Source organism: Homalodisca vitripennis, chromosome 7 (genome assembly GCF_021130785.1).
Source record: "Homalodisca vitripennis isolate AUS2020 chromosome 7, UT_GWSS_2.1, whole genome shotgun sequence".
Classification (NCBI taxonomy): Eukaryota; Metazoa; Arthropoda; class Insecta; order Hemiptera; family Cicadellidae; genus Homalodisca; species Homalodisca vitripennis.
The window spans coordinates 17632479-17657524 of NC_060213.1; the positions used below are offsets into that span (position 1 = coordinate 17632479).

The following is a 25046-nucleotide window of genomic DNA, read 5'->3' on the forward strand; positions in this document are numbered from 1 at the left end:
GTTAGATTTGTACGAATATTTCGAATTTTGGATTTTCTATTTAATTTTGTCAAGTGGGATTTTTTTGCATTTCTCTGTGAATTGAGCTACATACAGCAATTATCTTGACTATAAGTAAAATAATAACACAAACAAAACAATCGTAGAGTTTTGACTTTCTTCGTTTTAAATAAGTGGTTGTATTTTAATAAAATTGTACACAAATAACAAGGTATAAACATAAATAGTACAAAAGTTATTACACCTAAAAATTACATATTCTGTTACTATTGAACAACATTTACTACTAATTATTATAAACTTTTTAATGAATTAGTTTCTTGATGTTTCCAAATCATTACCAAGTTCACAAAAATCTGGATGTATATAGTGGAGAAAAAACAAATATTGTTTGTGTAAATAATGTACATCTTGGGCTATGCTTATGTTAAAATTTTTTTGCCTGACTCCTTGTAGACCATTCTCCATCGGACGTGAAGTGTCAATAACTACCTTCCAAAATAAACGTTGTCAATAAAAAACTATTTCTTAAGTTCTTAATTTACTAAGTTTAACTTTCACAACTTGAGCCAAGACAAGAATATTAAACCATCTAGAGCAGGACCTACATTGTAAATGATTCAAACTTTAAACCAGCGTAATTTTTTAAAGAGTGAACCTTTTCGGGTCAGATTTGCGGCATTGTACTCCACTAATAGAGGCCTTTAATTTGATGTACTACTCGACCTATGCTCTAATTTAAGGTTTCCTTTTGACTCCTTGCGGACCATCCCCCTGACATGACATAAAAATGGTAGTTACTTTAAAAAGTACATTTATAGGTAAAGTAATGATCAACTAAGTTTTATTGCTTTACCTGTAATTGTTTGGGATTTATCAAGTTCATGCAGGACTTCTTTTATACTGGGTATAATATATAATGGTATATTTTGAAAAAATTATATATTTTGTAAAAACCGCAAATAGAACACGAAAGGCCAAATTTGTTACTGTAGGTACGAATATTTTCAACAATTTACAAAAAAAATACAATTTTTACACTAAATGTTTCCAAAATATACAGAAATGTAACATAGTATTGAAATCAGCAATTTACTCTGTTTGAAATGGTATATAAATAGTGGTGATAGTAAGTTTTGTACTACATAAACTGTCGAAACATGTGAATGTCAGATCGTCATTATATTGTCAATTGCCAGTTCTAGGGTAAAATAAAACATATATTGGAATAAAAACATGTATTGGAACAACAGCAGAATAAAACACACAGTTTAAGGCTGATGCAAGGCAGTGATCGAAAGTCCTTTTATGAGAAAGACGGAATGTATGCCCCAAGTGGGCAGCCAACTGTCTCGAGCAAACCAGAACTTCAGTTTATTCTGAAACAATAATCAAACAAAATTAAACGTCGCATAATTTATTTCTGTTAATTTTTAGTTTTCAAATAAAGCAATACCATTATGGTTAATTTCTGATAGAGTTGGGAGAGTTGCTTCCATTAGAGGTACCTTAATTTTCATAAATTTATCCTCAATTCTGATTCGTTTGGTTTTGAGAAAACAGTCTGATACAGTAGCAGAAATCTAACTTAGATATCACAAACTTTCTGTTTTCAGGTTTGTTCATTTAAAGTGTTACCAATAAATACATTGTAAGAGTGTAATTGAACACTATAGTACGAGGGGGTACCCAAAAAAAAACCGGAATTGTATTGCTGGCAGCCGGCAGCGTGTAGTACACATTCCTGCCGCTAGGCGTGTGTGTCGCGCAACCCATTGCGAGCTCAGTGACCCCAGTTCTGTTGTCCTAGTGCATTCTGTTTGTTCGTAGTGACTGTTTTCGCTAACCCTGTTTTGTTCTTGTTTCGTTTTTTGTCATGGCAAGTTTAAGTGAACAACGTGCAGCTGTGAAATTTTGTTTTTTACTTGGTAAAAATGCTGCAGAAACTATTTTAATGTTGAATACAGCTTACAAAGATGATGCTATGGGGAAAACTCAGGTCTACGAGTGGTTTGCTCGATTTAAAAATGGCGACATGTCGATTGAAGACAAAAACCTTGTTCTGGACGTCCATCAACCTCTCGAACGCACGAAAATGTTGAGAAAATTCGTGAACTTGTGCTCAGCGACCGTCGACAGACAATTGAGGAACTATCAGAGAGTAGTGGGTTTAACTTGGAGCTCGGTTCAGCGAAAAGTTCGCCAGAAAAGACCCGATTTGTGGCAGACTGGAGACTGGTTCTTCCACCACGACAACGCACCGGCACACACAGCCATCTCAGTTAGGCAGTTTTTTAGCCAAAAAACAGCATGGTTCCGGTGCCCCACACACCTTACTCGCCTGACCTCGCTCCATGCGACTTTTTTTTATTTCCACACACGAAAAAGAGGCTTGAAAGGTCAACGATTTGACAGCGTTGAAGAGGTTAAGAAAAAAAAACGAAGCTCGAGCTTGCAGCCATTTCTAAAGATGACTACAAAAAATGTTTTGATCAATGGAAATACCGTTGGGACAAGTGTATTAGTTGTAATGGAGATTATTTTGAAGGAGATAAGGTCGTATTATAAAAAATTTGATAATGTATAATTTTTTTTTAATAATTCCGGTTTTTTTTGGGTACCCCCTCGTATGTTAGTAAAGAAAATAAACATGGCCATTATCAGAATGATTAGAATTTTTACGTAGTCCTAAAATTCAATGTGCACAACAATCACCAAAGTTGCAAGGTATTAAGTTAAGTACGTACATCCATGAAATTGAGGAGTTGTTCTTCAAGAAAAGGTCATATTACTTACTGGATCTTGTCTATATCTAGATTACACTGTAATACGTTTACTGACTGTTAACACACTCAGTTGACTGTCGGAGTCAGACTCACCTTGGGTTCGTAGTTTTTCCAAGGCTTGCCGATGATTGAGTCAGGGAAGTCCTTATCACCGCCCACATGGAGCCCGAACACCAAATAGAACTGATAACACAACGTTCAATATAGTGAGAAATAACGTAGTTCAGTCAAAACTCTGGATAAATAACTAGAAACTTCAAAATTAATTTGTATACTTGGCACAATTCAAAACTATACAATGTAGAAGTGCCTTCCTTCGCTAACTTAGAGGATTCTCTTTACCATAGATTATTTGGTTTTTTGTTTTCTAATCAAAAAATTGCACAGAACTTATAGCTTTATTATTTATACCTTTGAAAGAGCAACTCTTAAACTATTCTTAAAATATTAACATATATCTTATTTAGGTACAAGCTTTTCGGTAACAAATAAAAGTCTGCCACCAATACGGCAATTCTCGTGGTGGGCCCATTCCATCGACTATCTTATTGGTTTGACTGTGACATAAGAAATCCACATTTCACCCACACCAGTCGCCGTGTGGTTAAAAAAAATCACCTTCATGAGACCCGGATAAGAAATTTTAGAGCTGGTCCTAATCTTTATTTTGGGTTCATCAGTCCAGAGTTTGGGTATCCATCAGGCACAAAATTTACGATAGTCTCTTAGTTACAGCTCCATACACTAGCTCTGTGATTGTGAATTTTTGATTTTGCCGAAGTTTATGATTGATTTATTCCATTAGGTCATCGGTAACCACAAGATATCGGCCACTTTGCTTTTCATCGTGAATATTGGTTTGTTCTTCACAAAACAACTAACAACTGCAATACAGCTCAGCATTTCTTCCCCGAACACAAAACGCAATTCACGACGAACTTTCGATTGAATTTTATCCGAAAAGAAATATAATGACGATATGTACTTCACAGTCAGTGGGAGATTTGGTTGAGGCAGCCATTTTGAACACGAATTTAGAGTGCTTAGAATGGCATAGCAACATTTGCTACAACTCAGTTATTTGTGCAACTCAGTTCGCTTGGCTATCCACACTTAAGGTACTTAAGAAATTTTTGAAACTCACTTCCTGATCGAATGGTGCCATTTTTGATCCCTGCAGTCCGGGCTCCAGACCCTCTTCTCCAGGTTGGATCTTGCCAATCACCTCTTCATCCACTAAGAACTCCAGCTTATCTGGAAAATATTCATCCAATAATAAACATCTTGTCCAATACACTATATAAATGGTTACTATTGTAGGTACAATTCAATGGCTATCTTGTCTAAAAAGTAAAGAAGCGGCCATTATGATATACTACTGTTTTTATTTTTTTGGCTACTTTCTTTTGGGTACTTACAATATCTGGTTTAATATTACGTTGTAAGATGTGGCTAACATTATATTGTTGTGACATAATATCAGGATAGCCTACAGGGGAGATGACGAGTTAATATATAAAACAAATGTATAAGGTAAATTAATTAATTGCTTATTGTAACACCCTATGTGGTAATGTCTAAAATTATAAATAAAATTGTTGTTATCAAAATACAATAAAGTAAGTGACCTAGTGTGGAGAAGTAACGTACTAAAAATAATATGTAGAATAATTTTTAAATGTCATTATCCAATGTTCTCTGTTTGTGTGCTGTGTCTGGATATCTGTAAATATTATCTGCGGCTGGGACTGATAGCGTATTTGTTATCTGAGCGCTCTGGGGCAGAAGTCAGTGCTTCACAAGATATCGTGTACTGTAGGTTGGATCGAGTGAGTGCGTGACGATCATGGATCAACCATCCACTAGTTCGACCAATCGTAGTGAATTGGTGTGTCGGAGTATTTTGTCGGGCATGTTAAGAGTTTACATTTCAACCGAAACGAGATTATTTACTTTTTAATAGAACATGGAATTTTTAATGGGTGTATTTGTTTCGTTGTGCGGTCAAGTATTGTTTTTAAACCGGGAGACTTTAATGTTTCGTTGCAACAGAAAAATTCGTAAAAGTTGTAAAAAATTTAAAATGTTTACAATTTCAGCAGTTCCACAAACCGCCGAAAACAACCGATCAGGTCCTCCTGGGTAAATTCACCACCCTTGTCCAAACTACCAAAGATGGCATACCGCTCCCTTGCTATTGAAGAGCAATCAAAGAGAAAGTGTTTGGCAGTTTCATCCTAAACAAAACACAACACTTGCTATAAAACTCATGTCTTTGGAGCTCCATGTCACGCAGAGCTGGAAACTTTGCAGCTTGTCAATTTCAGACTTGTTCAAGAGTCCTCTCTCTTTGATAAGAGATCCCAGCTCATTGCCCAAAAAACAATGTAGTGATTATTTTTATAGCTCATTCATCTATGGTGGTGCTAACTTTATCTCTTTTCACAGCATATGTAGATTCTCTCCTTTCCCAGCATGTGTGGATTCTCTCAACATGTGGCATTGTACGGATAGTTCGTGTGAAAACAGGATGGCACTCACTAGACCAAATGTGAAAGTCTCTCCTTTCCCATGGACTGTAATTGAATAGGGCTCGTCATTTACCCATTGGATTGTTTAGACAGAATATCTGACCCCATACAAACTCAATCAGCTGTGGTGATAAATCTTCGTATGGTTATCTAAGAGAACCCTATTCACTATTCCCTAATTAGCAGAGATGTAAACCCCAATTTGTGATCTGAGACGATCACATCCTGTGACAAGTGATTGCGCAAAATGAGAACGCAATGTATTTCTGAGATAGACCTAGTCACAATGATTCTTGGCTGCCATTACTGTATTGAAACTATTCAGCAGAAGTTCTTGTGTTGCTTAAGTGTCAATGATGCACAGGTCTTTGCTTCTTTTTTAGGCTTTTACAGGGCTTAGCATCTGTAATTAGTATTGGATAAAAGCTTCTATGGCACCAATGTTGATAAATCACTATCATGATGCTCTATTCGGCCAAAAGGAGGCAACCCTGCATAGATCCAAAAAAGTCTCCCTGTACCGTAATAAGTGTATGTTTTGTGAGACGCTTTATTTGAATGTGAAAGAAATTGATATAATCCTGACTAAAAATACTAAGAGAAGTAGGAACCATTCATAGTTTTGAAGCAAAGGCGTTTGGACTCAACTCAAGTTTCGAAATTCTAAAGTGATTTGCTGTAGCCCACAAATTCTTTTAAATAGCTCATCTACAAATAGGGTGACAATATGCCAAGCAGTTGGAGTAGTAGGCCATGAGATGAGTGAAGATACTGAAACTCAACCTTCTAGTTTTTATTTGGTTTTTCTTTCACTATTTTCTTCACTCACTTCTCAGCGTATACTTCAGTTCAAAAGAAGTTTATAAATTAGGGAAGATCATAATGCTACTGCCTCAACAGTATGCTGGATTCAGATTTTCTTTTTACTTGAGGTGGATGAGGGTTTTTGTTTTTTTGTAAGAAAAAAGTTATAAAATGGTTTAAGGGATGGAGTATGATAAGCTAGAGAATTTGTGGTCCATGAATGGAGGAAGGAAATCTCTGGTCAACTCCATTCTATTCTATAAGAGGGAAAGACAACCCTTATCAAGCCTAAGTGGCTGAATGAATTAAGGAACCTTCTTAGAAGGTCCTGTAATCTAGGTTGGCTGCAATTCAGATCCAAACCCCAAAACCCCCCAAGATGGGGAAAAGAGAATCCCATTATGATCATTGTGTTCCATATATGGATCTCAAACCATCACAACAGGATAGCAATTCTCTGTTTCTAAACACCCTTTGGGTTGCCAGATTGTGAGAGACAAACTTTTCTTTTGATATTTTCACAATATTTCATCTACACATTTATAATCTAGATAATATAAAATGTTCTCCAAGTACCATTGTTACTACCTTTCTATGATTTTTTTCTTTCTGGAATAAAATCTGGCCAAACAATTGGTCTGCAAATCTTAATTTTGCTCAATAAATATATAATATTTCTCAAATTAGACAAATAAATAAAATACACCTTTTTAATAAAATGACACAATGTAAAGAAGTAATTTGTAAAGGAGTATGATTTTCAAAAGTAAGACTTGAAAGTAAGTTACATTTGTCAGTAGTGGAAATATGGAATGAAATATTTCTAACAATACTATTATTAGGTACCTATATCACCATTCAGAAAATTTCAGTTAAGTTGGGTAAAATTTACTAAAAATAATACTTGAACATTTTGTTTATTATAATCTATTTATTTCTATGTCCCTTAGATAATTCAGGTTTTAGTAAGGCATTCTTAGATAAGTAATATATTACTAGAAGGAACAAAATAGGATGCAAGACTAAACCTTGGGGTTCCCTCATTCTGTCTAGAAAAAATCAAGGAATACCTGGAGTCCACACCAGCTTGAACTTATGATAATCGCTGGACCATGGCCTATCCTGGATCTTTTTGAACATCCTGGCTCCAGAGGCTGTTTCCACTCCGGCCTCCAGGACCCTCCCACTGTAGTCCTGTTCGGCAGATGACAGATTCAGGTTTCCGCGGGACATGGCCAGGATGATCCTACCAGAACTGTTACCGTACTTGTTGTCTTTAGGTAGGAGCCACAGTTCTGCAACACAACTCTCTTTTTTGGAACACTGAGGAAAAGAATTACTAATTTCTACAAAATAAGAACTATCACCGATGTAAAATATCATCATGTCAAGTGTGTATTTTAAGGTGAGAATGGACATGGATTTTAACCTCGTAGAATGACATAGCCAGGATTTTCAAAGAGGGGGACTGAGTTGATATGTATTAACATGGAACGACCCCAGAATAAACTTATGATTGTGTGTTATCTATACAATAATTTAAAAAATTCTAATGGTGTCTCTCTGTGTATTTGTTAATCAATCATATAAAAACTTCTGGACCGATTGTACTTAAATTTTACACTTGACATTTTTATGGTCTTTTGTTACCTATTTATAAACCTATTTTTATTTTGAAAATCACATTTTAATCAACTACAGTAAAATACCATAATTTATTATATTATAAGTGTGTCAACTGAAAAGCTAAGAATTTCACCTTTAGTCTCCTTTTAGACAGGATTTTTTACACTGGCCTAAAATAGTTCAATTGTTACTGAAAGCTATTCAATGAATTATAAAAAATAAGTACCTCGTATATAAAGGTACTTATAAAAACCCGTATCAATCTCTGACTTCAGCGCCCCATCTTTAAACATGGATCAAGAGATTGGAATATGTTTCTGTGACTATTTATTATTTCAGAATTGTTTGGAATGCTATTTAAAAGAATGCGCTCATGGTGGCCCTGTTTCACAAACTTAAATTGTGTGCAAAGCCGCGGGTAAATGCTAGTTGCAAATATAAATCAGCTGGTTGGCAACAGTTTGATTGATCTGTTACAGTGTGTATTCATTATTTTTATACTTTTTCTATTTAATTGTATTTTGTAGAAATTTATAGCAATTCTTATTTGGTATAAACAATTTATAGAAGACACTTTCAATATCACGGAAACAACACTTTTTTCATTTTAATGGTTACTTTTACAACATAGCACAATTGATGATGTTAAATTAATTATACAAATAAAGAAATAACATTGTTCTTAGAAAATGCTTTACTTTTAAATGTGGAGTTTGATTTGGATTGAACTATAAACCAATATAACATTCGTAAAAATATTGGCTAATTAGGGATGAATTGGAATCTAAAATTGTTAATAAAACTTATTAGTTGGCTCAGCATTATCGAAGCCTATGACTTATGGGGTTTGAAAAATGTAATTTCTGTCTGTCTGTTTGTACAATATCTAAAAAATGAACTGACCTAAAGAGCTGAAATTTGCAAGCTTCATTTCTATATAGGCAACATTGAGTTAAATGATGTTGCATGTTACTCTGTTGGCTGAACATTAGAAAATATTTTACAGTGGTCTTATGAGTAAACATGATCTCGGTGAAAAAGTAGCAAAATAAATAAACTTGTAAACAAGCTGAGACTAGTCACAGGAGATATTAACATGGGGCACATTAACACATACAGCTTTTCACACAGTAAAAATATAAAATAATGATTAGAAAGTCAATGTCAAAAGTGGTGACAAGATTTGATTCAGCACACTTTTTCGTTGATAAGATAAACCTTAAGGCAAATAAATTTGCTACATAACTGTCAAATAAGCTGAGATAGTAAAATTATTCTAAGTTATGAAGAAATATATTTCAAAACCTACCATTTATTTAGATCAGTGGGTAACTAGGGGGGAGGGGGGTTAATGAATCTGATAATGTGTCTTTAGGGTATTTTAATATATTTTTTAGAGCTTTTGAGATATAGCTCTCCCCTCCTAATTCCTCCCCTTGCAGTAGTTATACTACTTATGTAGACCTAATCCGAATATTGTTATTTGTGTAGGAAACAAATAAATTTATATCCATACATTTCAATCAACTGGTTTCTCGGTATAAAAAAACCATCAGTGAAGTTATGTGATCTATCTATCAATCACAATAGAAAAGGCAGTTTTGTGACGTCACTTTTCACTGTCCATTTGCATGTGTCAGAATGATGAATGTGTCACAAAGTCAACAGCTGGATTATCGAGTCACTCGAAAACAATTTTATATTGATTGCTGTTAGTAGAGTGTCAGTTATAGTGAGTAAATTCAATTATTTAGTTTATTGTTTTTTCTTTCTTTTCTACCAGTCTGTTGCATGGTGACAGTTGATTAACGACTTTCCATTATATGACTCGTTATAAAGGACACAGGATTTTTCCTGACATTTGCCATCGTTCAGTGATACAAAAATAAGTAACACTACGTTTCCAGATCCATCATCTGGTTCGTCCTCAAATGGATAACTAACCTAACCTATAACCACAAGATTGAAATAAACAAATAATATCAGAGCGCTGTGACACGCATAAGTCAGGAATCACGACTACCATGATGTGTGTCAACACTATCTTTAAAACTTAAAAACACATATTATTAAAAGTCAACTACATAATACAAGTCAAACTAGGTCTACACTTAACGACCAATCACTGAGAACTGACAAGAGGCCAATAGTAAATGGCGATTGTAAGAGCAGAAACAAGATGGCGGAAAATAGGAAACAGGAGTGGGCCTTTTTTATTATTTTGGTTCCTTCTAAATTAACTTATCAAAACCATACTGACTCTGTATTAGTTTATTAAAATCTGTTTAATACAGAGAAAGTAATTTGTTTATCTTATTCTTAGATAAGTTGTTACATGTTGAAACCATACTTATGGCGGAAATGTTAATTGACATAATCACTGAAGCTCATTCAAGTATTAATTAAGATGTCCTTAAGAGACACATTGACTATAAAATATAATGTATTCTAAGTGAAGAAATATTCTCATGTTTCATCAGATGCACGAATGATTGCACTACGATGTTTTAGACACGATCTCTAAGCAAAGCTCAACATTCACATTTAATCAACCCTTCCCACCGTTGCTACGTTATGTGGCCGACTTTTTTTGGATCTCTTCAGACGAGCATGACTCCAGATTTTAGGAGTCAAGTCTGTAACAGTGTCAGATCCCAGACACCGCACTGAGAGAAAGATGAACTGGAGATAAACTCAACATTCACATTTAATCAACCCTTCCCACCGTTGCTACGTTATGTGCAGAAAACTTGATTGCTCCACCGTGCTTAGAGATCGTGCCTAAAACATCGTAGTTCATCCAATTTTGCACCTGATGAGATAATGAGAATACCTCTTCACCTAGATTAGACTATGTTTTGTAGTCAGGGTGACTCTGGTGTCGAAACGATGTAAAGAGTTCATTTGAGCTTCTTCGTCACCGACTCTTTTTTTAGATCTCTTCAGACAAACATGACTCCTGATTCCAGGAGTCAAGTCTGTGACAGTGTCATATTTCAGACGCTGCACTAAAATTAAGGTGAACTGAAGCCAAACTCAACATTCACTTGAAATCATCTGTGGAAACTTTTATTTTTTCCTCAAATATATGAGGGTCCCTACTATAAACTAAGAAAAGACTTTGAGAACAGTGGAATTGCTACCTGGGACTATCCAGTCTCCTCTGGGTAGCTTGGCAGTGACCTCCAAGACTCCGTAGCAGAAGGAGAATGTCTTCTCTGTGGAGTGTCTGGCAGAGATGATCGGTGGAAGGATCAAGTAGCCCATTGCCTCCGCACTGCAGAGATTTGGCTCATCTGATGTACAACTATCACAGAACAAAGCAGTGAGATGGTACAGCTATATATGGTTCTAGTGTAGGAAGCCCTCTAAAAAGTAATAGTTTTACTAAAAATTACTCTAGTCTGGTAAATGGTATAGTATTTTGTGAGCAAAGAAATCCAAACCCAGTGCGTTTCACTGAGACAACTAGGACTAGCCAACAGAACTAGCTAGTGATGTGCTGTCTTGCTTATGGTAGTTCCTAGGCCTGGCCATCGGATGGCACTGTGTACAGTGTTCTTGTGAGACGTATGGTTCTTTTTTTTTGTAGGGGGGGGGGGGTTTTCAAACCACCTTGATACTACAAAGTAATTCCTTCCAGACAATACATCTATGAGATTTATTATACAGGATTTGTTGTGGTATAGTTTTTTATAATATATTTTTATTCAGAAAAACAGTGTGGCAGCAACTTTATTAATCAATTCATAGCTTGTTACAACACACAAAGTCAGATTAAATTAATTGAGTTATTAATTCTTCAGCATTTTGATGTTATTGACATGAGATTGAGACATTATCTGAGATTTTGAGTTAAAAGTAACGATAATTTTAATTTTAAAATGTTTAGCTACTTTTTAATCTTGCTGATAGGAATTGCTGAATATTAAATTAAAGAACATTGTAGATCAGGAAAGAAATTACGTACATGATTTGTAGGGCTAGTAAAACTAACATTTATTTCTGTATAGTTATAATTCCGTCAATATATGATTTTACATATAAAATTCGTTTTCCCACAATTGGTGCACATATGGTTTGCAACAACCACAGATTTGTTAGCTTTTAAAATCTTCAAGTAACATGAAGTAGTGAAATTAGTTGATTAGAAAGTCAAAATTGTGAAATCCAAAAAATCTCCCACACTGAGTAAATCTCTCATTGAAAAATATTTCTGGCTCCAATACTGGCTGGATTTACATGAGCTATTGAATATAGTGAAACTATAGGCCTACCATTGCTTTACAGAAGAAAAACAAAAATTTCCCCCTTTCTACAAAATTAATTAAAAGTTTTGACTATAGCAGACTATACCTAGCGATATATAAATGTACTTCTTTACCGCCGGAATAAGCTACATAATTTATTACGTAAACTTAAATAGAAATATACCAATTATTTATTTTATGTCACTATATTAATAAAACTAGTTTGAAGTTGTAGACATTATTTAGTTTATTAAATATAATACCAAGAGTAATACAAACAAAACAAAAAAAACTTATTGAAATTATCCATTTGGCGGGAGTAATAATTGATATAATCAGAGAAGCTCATTCAAGTATTTTTAAGCAATTTTTTGTTCCAAAATATATCAAATGTTCTTCAAAAATTGGACCAAGTAACCTTTATCAACACAAACGCATATTAGACGAACTTAACATGTGTTTGATTTTTAAGCCAATATTCCTAAAACAACGGGACATTTAAATTGTTGGGTTTTTCTCAACAAAACTTGAAAATAGCTTATCTAATATTGCTTTTTTTACATTCATGTCAGAAGAAGAGGATAACATATATTTACCAAAAGAGAAAAATTGACAATAACTGAAGTACAAAGTTAGATTGTTTACACTATTAAAAAAACGATTTTTCACTGGAAAGAGCTAATTTTCTAAAAATATCATTCAATTGGATATAGAATGTAGTAAAATTTGGCTTTGTACATTCCAACACTACACTTCATCCCAGTAAACAACTCAAACCTCCCCATGAAGATTGATATAAATTATTAATAAACCTTACTAATCAAAATTTATAAAAACAATAATGATGATACAAGTGTTGTGCATATTTCAAATGAAATAAAAATCCAGTTTTCCTTATAAGTGGATATAGTGATGCTTCAGAAGTCCAAATAAATATTTTCAGTACGATATGATGAAGTGAACACTATTTCTAAGTACTGTACCATCATTGAATACACTGTAGATTTGTATCCTGTTACATATTTACAAGCATAATATACATTTGTATCCTGTTAAATACTAGTAAGTTATCAACATTAATAATTTTATTTCAGCTAAAATGTTTATACTATTGCTAAGGTGCCAATCACTCTATGGAAATTCGATAATCACAAGGACATAATTGGCAAGAGTGTTCTCAATTTGTTTAACTGAATCGTAGATTGTGTGTGACCTACAAATCAAGCTAAATGATGAAAATGGCTTATGAAAGAAAGATATAACGTGTGGCAAAGGTCACTGTGATAACGGTCAAGGCTACTAATTTAGGAGGCAATCGTGAATATAAATAAATAACTTTTAACTGGTTTGTACATTATTGATCAACAAACTATGGCGTTTGTTTCCATTCTGACAGAATGAATGTTTCAGATTTAGGTATCAACCACTGTCTGACTTTGTCCAATATTTTCCATTTATTCGTAGAAAAAGTGTGTACTAGTTGATAATAAGTCCTTGAAATAAAAAAGTATTTAAATGGGTTTTTACAACCTTTAGTCAGCAATAAAAAACAATAATGCATTAAAACATTTCCATGTTACAACATCATTGTCAAAACTGTAGTAATATTGTTAAAATGTTTGAGTAGGTACTGGACGTCGTAATAAGTTAAAAATACAAACAAAGGCACGGACACAGAATTAGATAAAATAACACGAGGCTTGAACAGCCGATCTTTTAATTTATGACGACGCCTACTGCTGAAACATTTTAACAATTTTAATACTACTGCTTTGATAATAATTTGACATGGAAATACATGAGCGCAATATTGTTTTTGGGATTGTTGGTTAAACGTATGTAAACATCTAATTAATTACTGATTATTACAATCCAGGGGTTATCCATGTGTTATTTTAAAACATGAATCTTGACTGAAAAATAATGTTTAAGAGTCAGAACAGTGCAAAAGGCCTGACTTAGAATCTGGATAAAAATTCAATCCTTCCTAGACCAAAATCTTTAGAGTAATTTTCATACTGAACTTATCTGCCTTAATTTTCTTAGTACATGCCTATGGCTCGTTACAAAAGCCTATTGACAGACACAACAGAACTAACAAAAACAGAACAGTTGAAATTAGTTAGTATGTTATTTTTATTAGTGCTTAAGCTTACGCGGCCAATATCATAATTAACATCCACGTTTCCGGTTCAAAAATGCGTCATAAAACTGTTCATTCGATTTCACATTAAAACATTAATAATGATTTAATAATAACCACTTATCAAGTCTATGTTTTTTATTGACTCTGTGTGTGTTTTTGTGAATGTTATTTTACGTGTTTTTAACTTCCGTTGATTTTTGCGTTTTTACACACCTCTAAAGATGTCACTTTCGCCCCGAAACATGTACTGTGGAATCTATATAACAATTGTAACTGTTGACAAGGAAATATACCGATTACCGTTTTGTTGCTATAACTGCCATGGATTCATAATACATTAGGCACACAACATGTCAGGATATGAAAATTTGGCCATATTGGAACGCAGTTACATAATACATATAATAGAATTCAACAATACAAAAAGAATTTACAAAAAATTACACATTATTATCCAAGGATAATAAAAGAAACCTTAGAAATATTCAATGAGGAAATTCATCTCAACAAAGAAGACAGCATCAGATTGTCAAAAAGCAGGCAGCCCTTGATAAATGAACCATATTTATCGATCACTGTAAGCTTCAGCTAAACACTATACAACTATGCAACTTCAACTATAATGTAAACACACACACACACACACACACACACACACACACACACACACACACACACACACACACACACACACACACACACACACACACACACACACACACACACACACGCACGCACGCACGCACACACGCACGCACGCACGCACACGCACGCACGCACGCCAGTTTCGGTTTAACATCTGTTGACTAAAGATGGTTCTCAACAGCGAAGCCATAATATTTAAAGAATTTAATTTAATTGTGTAAGCAATGTTTTGACTTTGTGAGAATCGGAAAACTAAGATGTTGGATACTACGAGTACTTACTGCGCATTATTAATGTTTATAAAACAATAAACATCTACGGTAATTAAAGAAGCACATATTCAAGGTTATGTAACAAATCTATACTGATACTCAAATGTATAATTTCTCCTAAGAAGAGAAACAGAACAAAAGAGAATGATAGTCAAACAGTATCAAGTTAAAGAGAGAAAAGTTGTCATACAAACTCTGGAATGGTGAAGTTGGTGGCGTCTACAGCAGAAGGTCCGTATTTCTGTTCAAGTGTTGTTGGTACAAAGGCATTGTGGGTAGAGTTCCAGATGATATTCTCGTTGGAAAATACTGTAAACGTTTCCTCCTACAACGAAATTGTTAATTAAAGATCAAACATTTGGTTTCAAAACACAATCTTATCTCTAACTTTTTTGCGGAAAACGATTTTTTCTTTTACAAATCAACAAGATAAATAAGGTTTAGATTAAATTTTAGATTAGTATTTAAAAATATATCTGCATTTTCATTTGGCAATCTAAATTTACGCCAAATACATAAATATAATCTGAAATAGGTTTAATTCAACATTTTCTAAATAACATAATCGTAGAAATGCTGAATGAAAATAAATGTGTGCAACAAACCCCTGATAATTTAAAGTTCTAAATCTCTGATAACATATTATTCTTACATTATTCGAATCATTAATTAATAACTAAATTATAAATACATTACTATTTCATACTAAGCATAAAAGTTAAGAACGATCAGGTACAATAAAATTATCTTAACTGTAAATTTAAATAATTAAAGTATTTTATTACTCTAACGATTAAGGTACTTTGAGAAAACTAATTAGTTTAGTCATAATTACAAAAATATTTTTTTCTTGAAACTTTGAACAAGGAACTGCTATATTATTATTGCACTAAATTATATATTTCTTGTAAGCATATTCGCGTCATTTAAGTCGGCAGTACTATAAAGTCAAGTGTGATAGAATTTAGAAAATATGAATACAGAACTAAACAAATTGTTTTATACGAGGTGTCTCATATCTCTTGCGAGAAAATATATTATCCGAGTGAAGTGAACTAAGTGATTTTTCACAAAATAAACTCTTAAGAGCAGTTTCTAATGATTGAAAAGTGTTAATCGAATATCAGAACAGCTATTTTTGTTAATAAGATTATTTCTATTTCTATTCGTAAAATCGGTATATAAACCGTATTAGAGCAATATTCCATTTGTTTGTGGTATAATTCCATGCAACAATAATATATTAAAATAATAAAATTATCAATATAAAGAATTAATGTTTAGTTTAAATTAGCATAATGTTAGTTTTGAAATTAAATAGTATTTAATTGCTTAAAAACTGTTTTCGAAAATTGAAATCCTGTTAAAATACAGCTGAAAATGTATTTTGTCATAATACGAATACCGGAATATTATTGTAATTAAAACAAATACGTGCAAATGTAAAATTTCTTTGGTTAGCATATATGTATAAAATAGTGTGGTTTTTTTATTATTTAAGCATTTTAAAATAATAAGATATGATAATTTTTAAACATTTTAGGGAAAAAGTAATTTTTCAACTATTATCAAACTATTATCATGTTGATTACTAAACTAACAAGTAGTGTGATAATACATTTACAAGTAAAAAAATGTTCACCTTAAAATATTATTTAGATTTTTAAGAACTCATCAAATAACATCCTAAGTTTCACAGTTTTTCGGTACAACGTACAAACGAAAAAAGATAATTGACCTTTATTCACACCAACATTTTTAGCTTACAAGTCTCCAAAATAATGTATAACATTACAAATGTTACCTTTAGGAAAACCAAAAATCAAACCTCAGACCTATGGATTCTACGCACTCTGTATTAAAAATTCATTAATATATTTTTAAACATTGTTCGTGAGAAATGCTTTTAATTAAATATTTTACTATAATCTGTTAGCTCACAATCGAATTGAGATAGATACCTCATAAATGATTATGAAACACCCTGTATACACAATTGAACTACTGCCTCGTTACGTTTTGTGAAAGTCAACCCAACTGTAAACCTGCAAATGTAATAAACGGATTTCCCTACAACTTGGTTGAGTTATACAAAGATACTGCCTGTAGCAGTTGACCGTATACACGTACCGGTCTGGGGCCGGCGATCTGCCTCACACTCTGCATGAAGTACTGGGAGCCTCTCCGCTTGTACTTCTGCGCCACGTGGGTGTAGGAGTGGATGATCTGCTCGCCCAGACAGGCCCTGCGGCCCCCGGAGTAGGTGGTGGCCGAGAGTCCTCTACACGGCCTCAAGTCACCGAGGTTGTCCTCTCCTGAAGGCGCACCACCCAAGGGCGCAGGCTCTGGTAAAACAACAGTGTCGGAAGAAATTACTACAATGGTGGTTGTATAATATTTATAGCTGTTTCATTAGTATAAAATATAATTTAATCGTCTGGATTAGATCGGTTTGTATTTGTATTCTCTATCTAATACTCAATGTGCTGGCTACACTGCACTGTACAGGTGACGTAAAATCGGGTGATTGCTCTTCATTGGGCGAGACACTTTAATTACATCTGACTTCACATAGCCTGAGCAGTCGGCACGGCGTTCCTCGTTCGCTGCCCGGGCTAGCAGTTGTTCGAAAATGTGACTCAGGGTGAGGTGGATCTCTCCCCACCCCTCCCCTCGCTCCCTCTTCCCCCCTCTCCCTTCCACCACCTCTCAATCCCTCCCTCTCTGTCCCTCTCTCTCCCTTCCCATCTCTCAACCTCTCTCTCTCATTCTGTCTCTTCCTCCCTCTCGCTCTCTCCTCTCTCCCTCCCTCTCCCTCTCTCCCCCCTCTCTCTCTCTCGTTTCTATTGTTGTCGGACACTTGTGTCGTAAAACTCTCTCATGTATTACAGGTTGAGGGTATAAAAAAAATTTCAAATACGAGCGTATGCCACCAATTATTGTGTTTAGTAATATATACAATTATGTTTGGATAGAGAATAAACAATTTTAACGCTGTTGTAGCAATCCACTTACATTCGATTTGCAGTGTAGGGGTATACGACCAATAACGAGCGTATGTACCTTGAACCCTGATGTTTGATCGCTGATCGTCTCCGATTGGCCGATAGAGATGGCGTAGTAACTGAAATCGTGTATGATAGCGTCTGCTGGACGACCAGGGAGTTGTGTGTCATAGAAGTTCGACTCAATATGATCTATTGGTTTTCAACAAAGTTGGGGCTTTTCGATGGTCACGCTTCGGTGGTCGGAATTGTTCAGTGTGACTTGAGAACCGTATTTCTCGAACAAGGTTGAACGCTGTTGTATTTCAAACGGCCCCTTGTAAACGTTAGACGACAGACAAATACATTCCATACGACAATACGAGCAGGTATGTAACTAGCTTTGGTGAGTTGCCAAGCTGATCGTTCCACGTGGACGAGTAACTAAACATTTTCCTCTTCACCTTGAACGCTATCTGCTAGTTTATTTCTCAATCTTAAAACCATTTAGAATGTGTTTTCATATCCCCAACCGTCGTAGATTCCTAATTATGAATCGACAATATCCAAGCTATCGATACCTAAATAGCCCTGTTTAGCCAAGCTGATCAGCACGTGGACGAGTAACTAACAAGGTTTGAACGCTGTTGTAGCAATCCACTTACATTAGACGAGGCAGTGAAGGGATATACGGCAATACGAGCGTATGTAACTAGCTTTTAGTGCCAAGCTGATCAGCACGTGGACGAGTAACTAACAAGGTTGAACGCTGTTGTAGCAATCCACTTACATTAGACGAGGCAGTGAAGGGATATACGGCAATACGAGCGTATCTAATTAGCTTTTAGTGCCAAGCTGATCAGCACGTGGACGAGTAACTAACAAGGTTGAACGCTGTTGTAGCAATCCACTTACATTAGACGAGGCAGTGAAGGGATATACGACAATACGAGCGTATCTAATTAGCTTTTAGTGCCAACCTGATCAGCACGTGGACGAGTAACTAACAAGGTTGAACGCTGTTGTAGCAATCCACTTACATTAGACGAGGCAGTGAAGGGATATACGGCAATACGAGCGTATGTAACTAGCTTTTAGTGCCAAGCTGATCAGCACGTGGACGAGTAACTAACAAGGTTGAACGCTGTTGCAGCAATCCACTTACATTAGACGAGGCAGTGTAGGGGTATACGACAATACGAGCGTATCTAACTAGCTTTTAGTGCCAACCTGATCTGGCCGTGGACGTGTAACTAACAAGGTTGAACGCTGTTGCAGCAATCCACTTACATTAGACGAGGCAGTGAAGGGGTATACGGCAATACGAGCGTATGTAACTAGCTTTTAGTGCCAACCTGATCTGGCCGTGGACGTGTAACTAACAAGGCTGAACGCTGTTGCAGCAATCCACTTACATTGGACGAGGCAGTGAAGGGATATACGGCAATACGAGCGTATGTAACTAGCTTTTAGTGCCAACCTGATCAGCACGTGGACGTGTAACTAACAAGGCTGAACGCTGTTGCAGCAATCCACTTACATTAGACGAGGCAGTGAAGGGGTATACGGCAATACGAGCGTATGTAACTAGCTTTTAGTGCCAAGCTGATCTGGCCGTGGACGAGTAACTAACAAGGTTGAACGCTGTTGTAGCAATCCACTTACATTTAGACGAGGCAGTGAAGGGGTATACGGCAATACGAGCGTATCTAACTAGCTTTTAGTGCCAACCTGATCTGGCCGTGGACGTGTAACTAACAAGGCTGAACGCTGTTGCAGCAATCCACTTACATTAGACGAGGCAGTGTAGGGGTATACGGCAATACGAGCGTATCTAACTAGCTTTTAGTGCCAACCTGATCTGGCCGTGGACGTGTAACTAACAAGGCTGAACGCTGTTGCAGCAATCCACTTACATTAGACGAGGCAGTGAAGGGTTATACGGCAATACGAGCGTATCTAACTAGCTTTTAGTGCCAACCTGATCTGGCCGTGGACGTGTAACTAACAAGGCTGAACGCTGTTGTAGCAATCCACTTACATTAGACGAGGCAGTGTAGGGGTATACGACAATACGAGCGTATCTAACTAGCTTTTAGTGCCAACCTGATCTGGGCGTGGACGTGTAACTAACAAGGCTGAACGCTGTTGCAGCAATCCACTTACATTAGACGAGGCAGTGAAGGGTATACGGCAATACGAGCGTATCTAACTAGCTTTTAGTGCCAACCTGATCTGGCACGTGGACGAGTAACTAACAAGGCTGAACGCTGTTGTAGCAATCCACTTACATTAGACGAGGCAGTGTAGGGGTATACGACAATACGAGCGTATCTAACTAGCTTTTAGTGCCAACCTGATCTGGGCGTGGACGTGTAACTAACAAGGCTGAACGCTGTTGCAGCAATCCACTTACATTAGACGAGGCAGTGTAGGGATATACGACAATACGAGCGTATCTAACTAGCTTTTAGTGCCAACCTGATCTGGCCGTGGACGTGTAACTAACAAGGCTGAACGCTGTTGTAGCAATCCACTTACATTAGACGAGGCAGTGTAGGGGTATACGGCAATACGAGCGTATCTAACTAGCTTTTAGTGCCAACCTGATCTGGGCGTGGACGTGTAACTAACAAGGCTGAACGCTGTTGCAGCAATCCACTTACATTAGACGAGGCAGTGAAGGGTTATACGGCAATACGAGCGTATCTAACTAGCTTTTAGTGCCAACCTGATCTGGCCGTGGACGTGTAACTAACAAGGCTGAACGCTGTTGTAGCAATCCACTTACATTAGACGAGGCAGTGTAGGGGTTATACGACAATACGAGCGTATCTAACTAGCTTTTAGTGCCAACCTGATCTGGCACGTGGACGTGTAACTAACAAGGCTGAACGCTGTTGTAGCAATCCACTTACATTAGACGAGGCAGTGTAGGGGTATACGGCAATACGAGCGTATCTAACTAGCTTTTAGTGCCAACCTGATCTGGCCGTGGACGTGTAACTAACAAGGCTGAACGCTGTTGTAGCAATCCACTTACATTAGACGAGGCAGTGTAGGGGTATACGACAATACGAGCGTATCTAACTAGCTTTTAGTGCCAACCTGATCTGGCCGTGGACGAGTAACTAACAAGGCTGAACGCTGTTGTAGCAATCCACTTACATTAGACGAGGCAGTGTAGGGGTATACGACAATACGAGCGTATCTAACTAGCTTTTAGTGCCAACCTGATCTGGCCGTGGACGTGTAACTAACAAGGCTGAACGCTGTTGTAGCAATCCACTTACATTAGACGAGGCAGTGTAGGGGTATACGACAATACGAGCGTATCTAACTAGCTTTTAGTGCCAACCTGATCTGGCCGTGGACGTGTAACTAACAAGGCTGAACGCTGTTGCAGCAATCCACTTACATTAGACGAGGCAGTGAAGGGGTATACGGCAATACGAGCGTATCTAACTAGCTTTTAGTGCCAACCTGATCTGGCCGTGGACGTGTAACTAACAAGGCTGAACGCTGTTGCAGCAATCCACTTACATTAGACGAGGCAGTGTAGGGTTATACGACAATACGAGCGTATCTAACTAGCTTTTAGTGCCAACCTGATCTGGCCGTGGACGTGTAACTAACAAGGCTGAACGCTGTTGCAGCAATCCACTTACATTAGACGAGGCAGTGTAGGGGTATACGACAATACGAGCGTATCTAACTAGCTTTTAGTGCCAACCTGATCTGGCCGTGGACGTGTAAACTAACAAGGCTGAACGCTGTTGCAGCAATCCACTTACATTAGACGAGGCAGTGTAGGGTTATACGGCAATACGAGCGTATCTAACTAGCTTTTAGTGCCAACCTGATCTGGCCGTGGACGTGTAACTAACAAGGCTGAACGCTGTTGCAGCAATCCACTTACATTAGACGAGGCAGTATAGGGTTATACGGCAATACGAGCGTATCTAACTAGATAAGTGCTTCGCCTAATGCCACTGTTAGTAGAGTCCTCGTGGATTTGTACAACTGCACAGACTGTTTAATACTTAGAATATTATCGTGGTTAAAAATGGAAAGATGATTTATGGTACTGAATATAAACGTGTTGCTATGGTTTTCAAATGTTAAATTGAAATAAATTGCTGAAATTGGTTTTACATTACTGATTTTATTCATTTTCCAATTATATTTATTTATTATATACTAAATATTGTGTTGTAATGTATATTCCTTCGCCGAAGGACAGCTAATGAGAATAATGTATTATTTATTTTAAATAAGTAGCCTTAAAACAAGTGACACAGTGAAAATAAGAAAGTCATAATGAAATGCTTTTAAAGACACCAGCCCTGACTATATGTTTGTTTTAAGTAACCACGGTTGTACTTGGTAATTTTCTGTATTAATCTGGGCTGTGACAGTTACTCTAGTTAGTATGTCTATTTTTCAAAATAAAGCAACATGATTTTTAAACTAGGAGAATTCTAAAGTTTTGAAAATTTAATAAGAATTACCCAGTAATAGACTAGTTTATTGCATTGAAAGCTGAATTAACGAATGAATGAGTTATTTTTAAATGTGTACTTTATTTACTAGCATCCAGTTGTAAATATCTCTTCCTAGCTACAATAGGTTAAATGTACTAGTAAAGAATCATCCCCGTGTGTTTTGTTATTATTTTATAATCTTTTTTCCTTAATTAAGTAAATAATTTATTACGAATTCCAGCAATCATTACACAACATAATTGTTTTATTGGGATAAATTATATTGCAATGAGGTTAAACAATATTAATTTGGCTAGTGTTTGTTATAAGTATGCCCACATACCACGATCCTCATGAAAAAGGTTTAGTACCCAATAAAATCACTTACGACTAACTTTGTAGTTGCCCTTGTAACCCTTCTCCCAGTCGAACCCATGGACCTCTATCCAGTAGTAGATGGTGTCCTCAGGGAACACCTGGAGGTTGGGGAAGGTGTAGCTCCAGAGTTGACCGTTCCCGAGGATGATGCCCTCGTTCAATTCGCCTCTCTTCCAGCCTTCGAACTCCTTATTGATGTTGATATGGAATACCAGCCTGTATTGGTTGCTGGGAGGGTATGGACCTGCAAGGATTCATTAACAATAATTATCTCTTGCACAGTGTGTGGTACTATAGTCTTAATCCTTTAAATCGTGTTGTACCTGAGAGATCCTTTGGGCGTATAACTAGATCTAAATGGCGTAAATGTAAAAGGTCAACATAACTTACTAAAAGCGATAAAGTGCTTAAAGAATCATAAGCTAAAAATACACTTAAATGGTTAGCATTTAAAGAAAAAATCAATTAAAACTGCTTGTCAATGATGTAGCCAGGAAAAAATTGAGGAGGGGGGTTCAAGACGAAAATGGGGGCCTCCCCAGGAAATATTAAAATGTTTAAATCATTTTTAATCATATTTAAGAAGCAAAACAATAAAGTTTTTACGTCTTGGAATATGTTGTATTGACGATTGATATTCATAATTAATTGTGATGTTACTGCTTTAGTAGGCTGTGTAGGATTAATAGTTAAAATTGATTAGACTTATGTTGTAATGTAATTACACAAACAATCATTTTACGGTCTGAAAAATACAGTATATGGTATATAAATAACATTGATAAATGTAAAATTCTTCTTGACTTCTGAGCCATCTTATCTAGTTCTTGCTCTGGGGAAACTGATATTTTCCCGGAGTGGACAGAAAGTAAGGCGAGTGCAGTAAACCGCTCACTCCCCATTTTGTCTCTTTAAAAGTTCTTGACCCATTTCAAAGTCAGGAACGTTCTTTAATCAGTACATGTCAGTAAAATATTTAAATAATAATAATCATTTGCTATCAAAGTAATCGAAAAATTTGAAGGTCCGGACCCCTTGGATCCCTTTGCTGGCTACGGCCTTGCTGCTTGTCGGTTAAGAAAAATAATTTGCAACGATGGCCAGGAGGAGGAATGTAAGGAGCAAACATCTTAGGTCTTACGTTTTAGTCATGAATCTCACTTTTATGGTGAGTTGTATGAGTGTGTGGTGTATGGGTTTTATTAGCTGAGGTTTGTTTGGTTGGTAACAGTTTTTTAGGTTTCCTAGTTAGGTTTTTTAACATTGGCAGCCAAAGTAGCCTACTTCATCATAATGTTAGCTCGGTGGTTGATCCGTTAATTTTATGTATGAAGTCTCAATAAGTTTATATTTACAAAGAAACCCGTGTGAAAACATCGTCTTTCTGTTCTTTTTTGTCATAGAAGACGCGCCGCGATACCACAGGAAGTGCCGACTTTGATTTTCTCTCCAGTCTTCAGCCTTCACTTGTGCGTGTGATATGTGTTGTATAGTTTTCTTGGTTCTGTGCAGTGATATCGCTGTTTGGAATTAATGCTACTGTTTTACCTGTTGGGTATAGTTAGTGTTTGTGACGTAAAACATATTATGTTGTCTGATTTAGTATAGTGTGTGGCAAGTCCATTTGTTAGATTAAAGTGTTTGTTAAATTTATGTTTTAGGATTGTTGAAACCTGAGGAAGAGGATGGATTTCAATTCTCGAAACGTAGTAGTTTATTTTTGTGACGTAATGAAGTCAAATGTCAGAAATTGCTCTGGTCTTTTACTATCATATCCAACAACATCATACAACATCTATCACCAATAACAAACATTAAAAATGAATTATATTTAGGATACCTCTAGTATGAAGTGTCTTAGAAACTTCCGCTTGTAAATATGTTATTTTGAGTTCCAATTACCTTTTGCGGAATATATTATTTCCCTTCTTTTACCATTACATTCAGACTATATTTTTGAAAATCTATAAAAATACAGAAAGGAAAGTAGTGCCATTAAATTTATCAAAAATACATCTTAGTATTTTTGTTTTGATGTGTTATACAAACATTAAAATGTCCGAAATAGAGGAATAACGTAGGCTGTAGTATAAGCAGGAAATGATATTTCGGATATCCATCTAATTATAAACATAGAACT

At 35.9% G+C, this 25046-nt stretch overlaps 1 protein-coding gene across 1 annotated transcript; it reads right to left on the reverse strand.

Annotated features, from left to right (window-relative positions):
• Nucleotides 1–1223: 1223 nt before the first annotated feature.
• LOC124366624 (beta-1,3-glucan-binding protein-like) lies at nt 1224–23808 on the reverse strand. Its single transcript, XM_046823220.1, has 9 exons — nt 23802–23808; nt 22917–23150; nt 17191–17405; nt 15255–15385; nt 10891–11054; nt 7192–7416; nt 3931–4040; nt 2880–2969; nt 1224–1379 (listed from the first exon to the last, which is right to left on the reverse strand). The coding sequence occupies exons 1-9, from the start codon at nt 23806–23808 to the stop codon at nt 1272–1274; spliced, it is 1284 nt and encodes a 427-aa protein (XP_046679176.1). The 3' UTR covers nt 1224–1271.
• Nucleotides 23809–25046: the final 1238 nt, after the last annotated feature.

Excerpts from the sequence above, each read along its gene's own strand:
- LOC124366624 (XM_046823220.1), bottom strand. Across the intron at positions 17,406-22,916 it reads GGGCAACTACAAAGTTAGTC|AGCCTGCGCCCTTGGGTGGT; the intron begins GTAAGTGATTTT and ends TTGTTTTACCAG. Across the intron at positions 11,055-15,254 it reads ACCAACTTCACCATTCCAGA|TTGTACATCAGATGAGCCAA; the intron begins GTTTGTATGACA and ends GTTCTGTGATAG.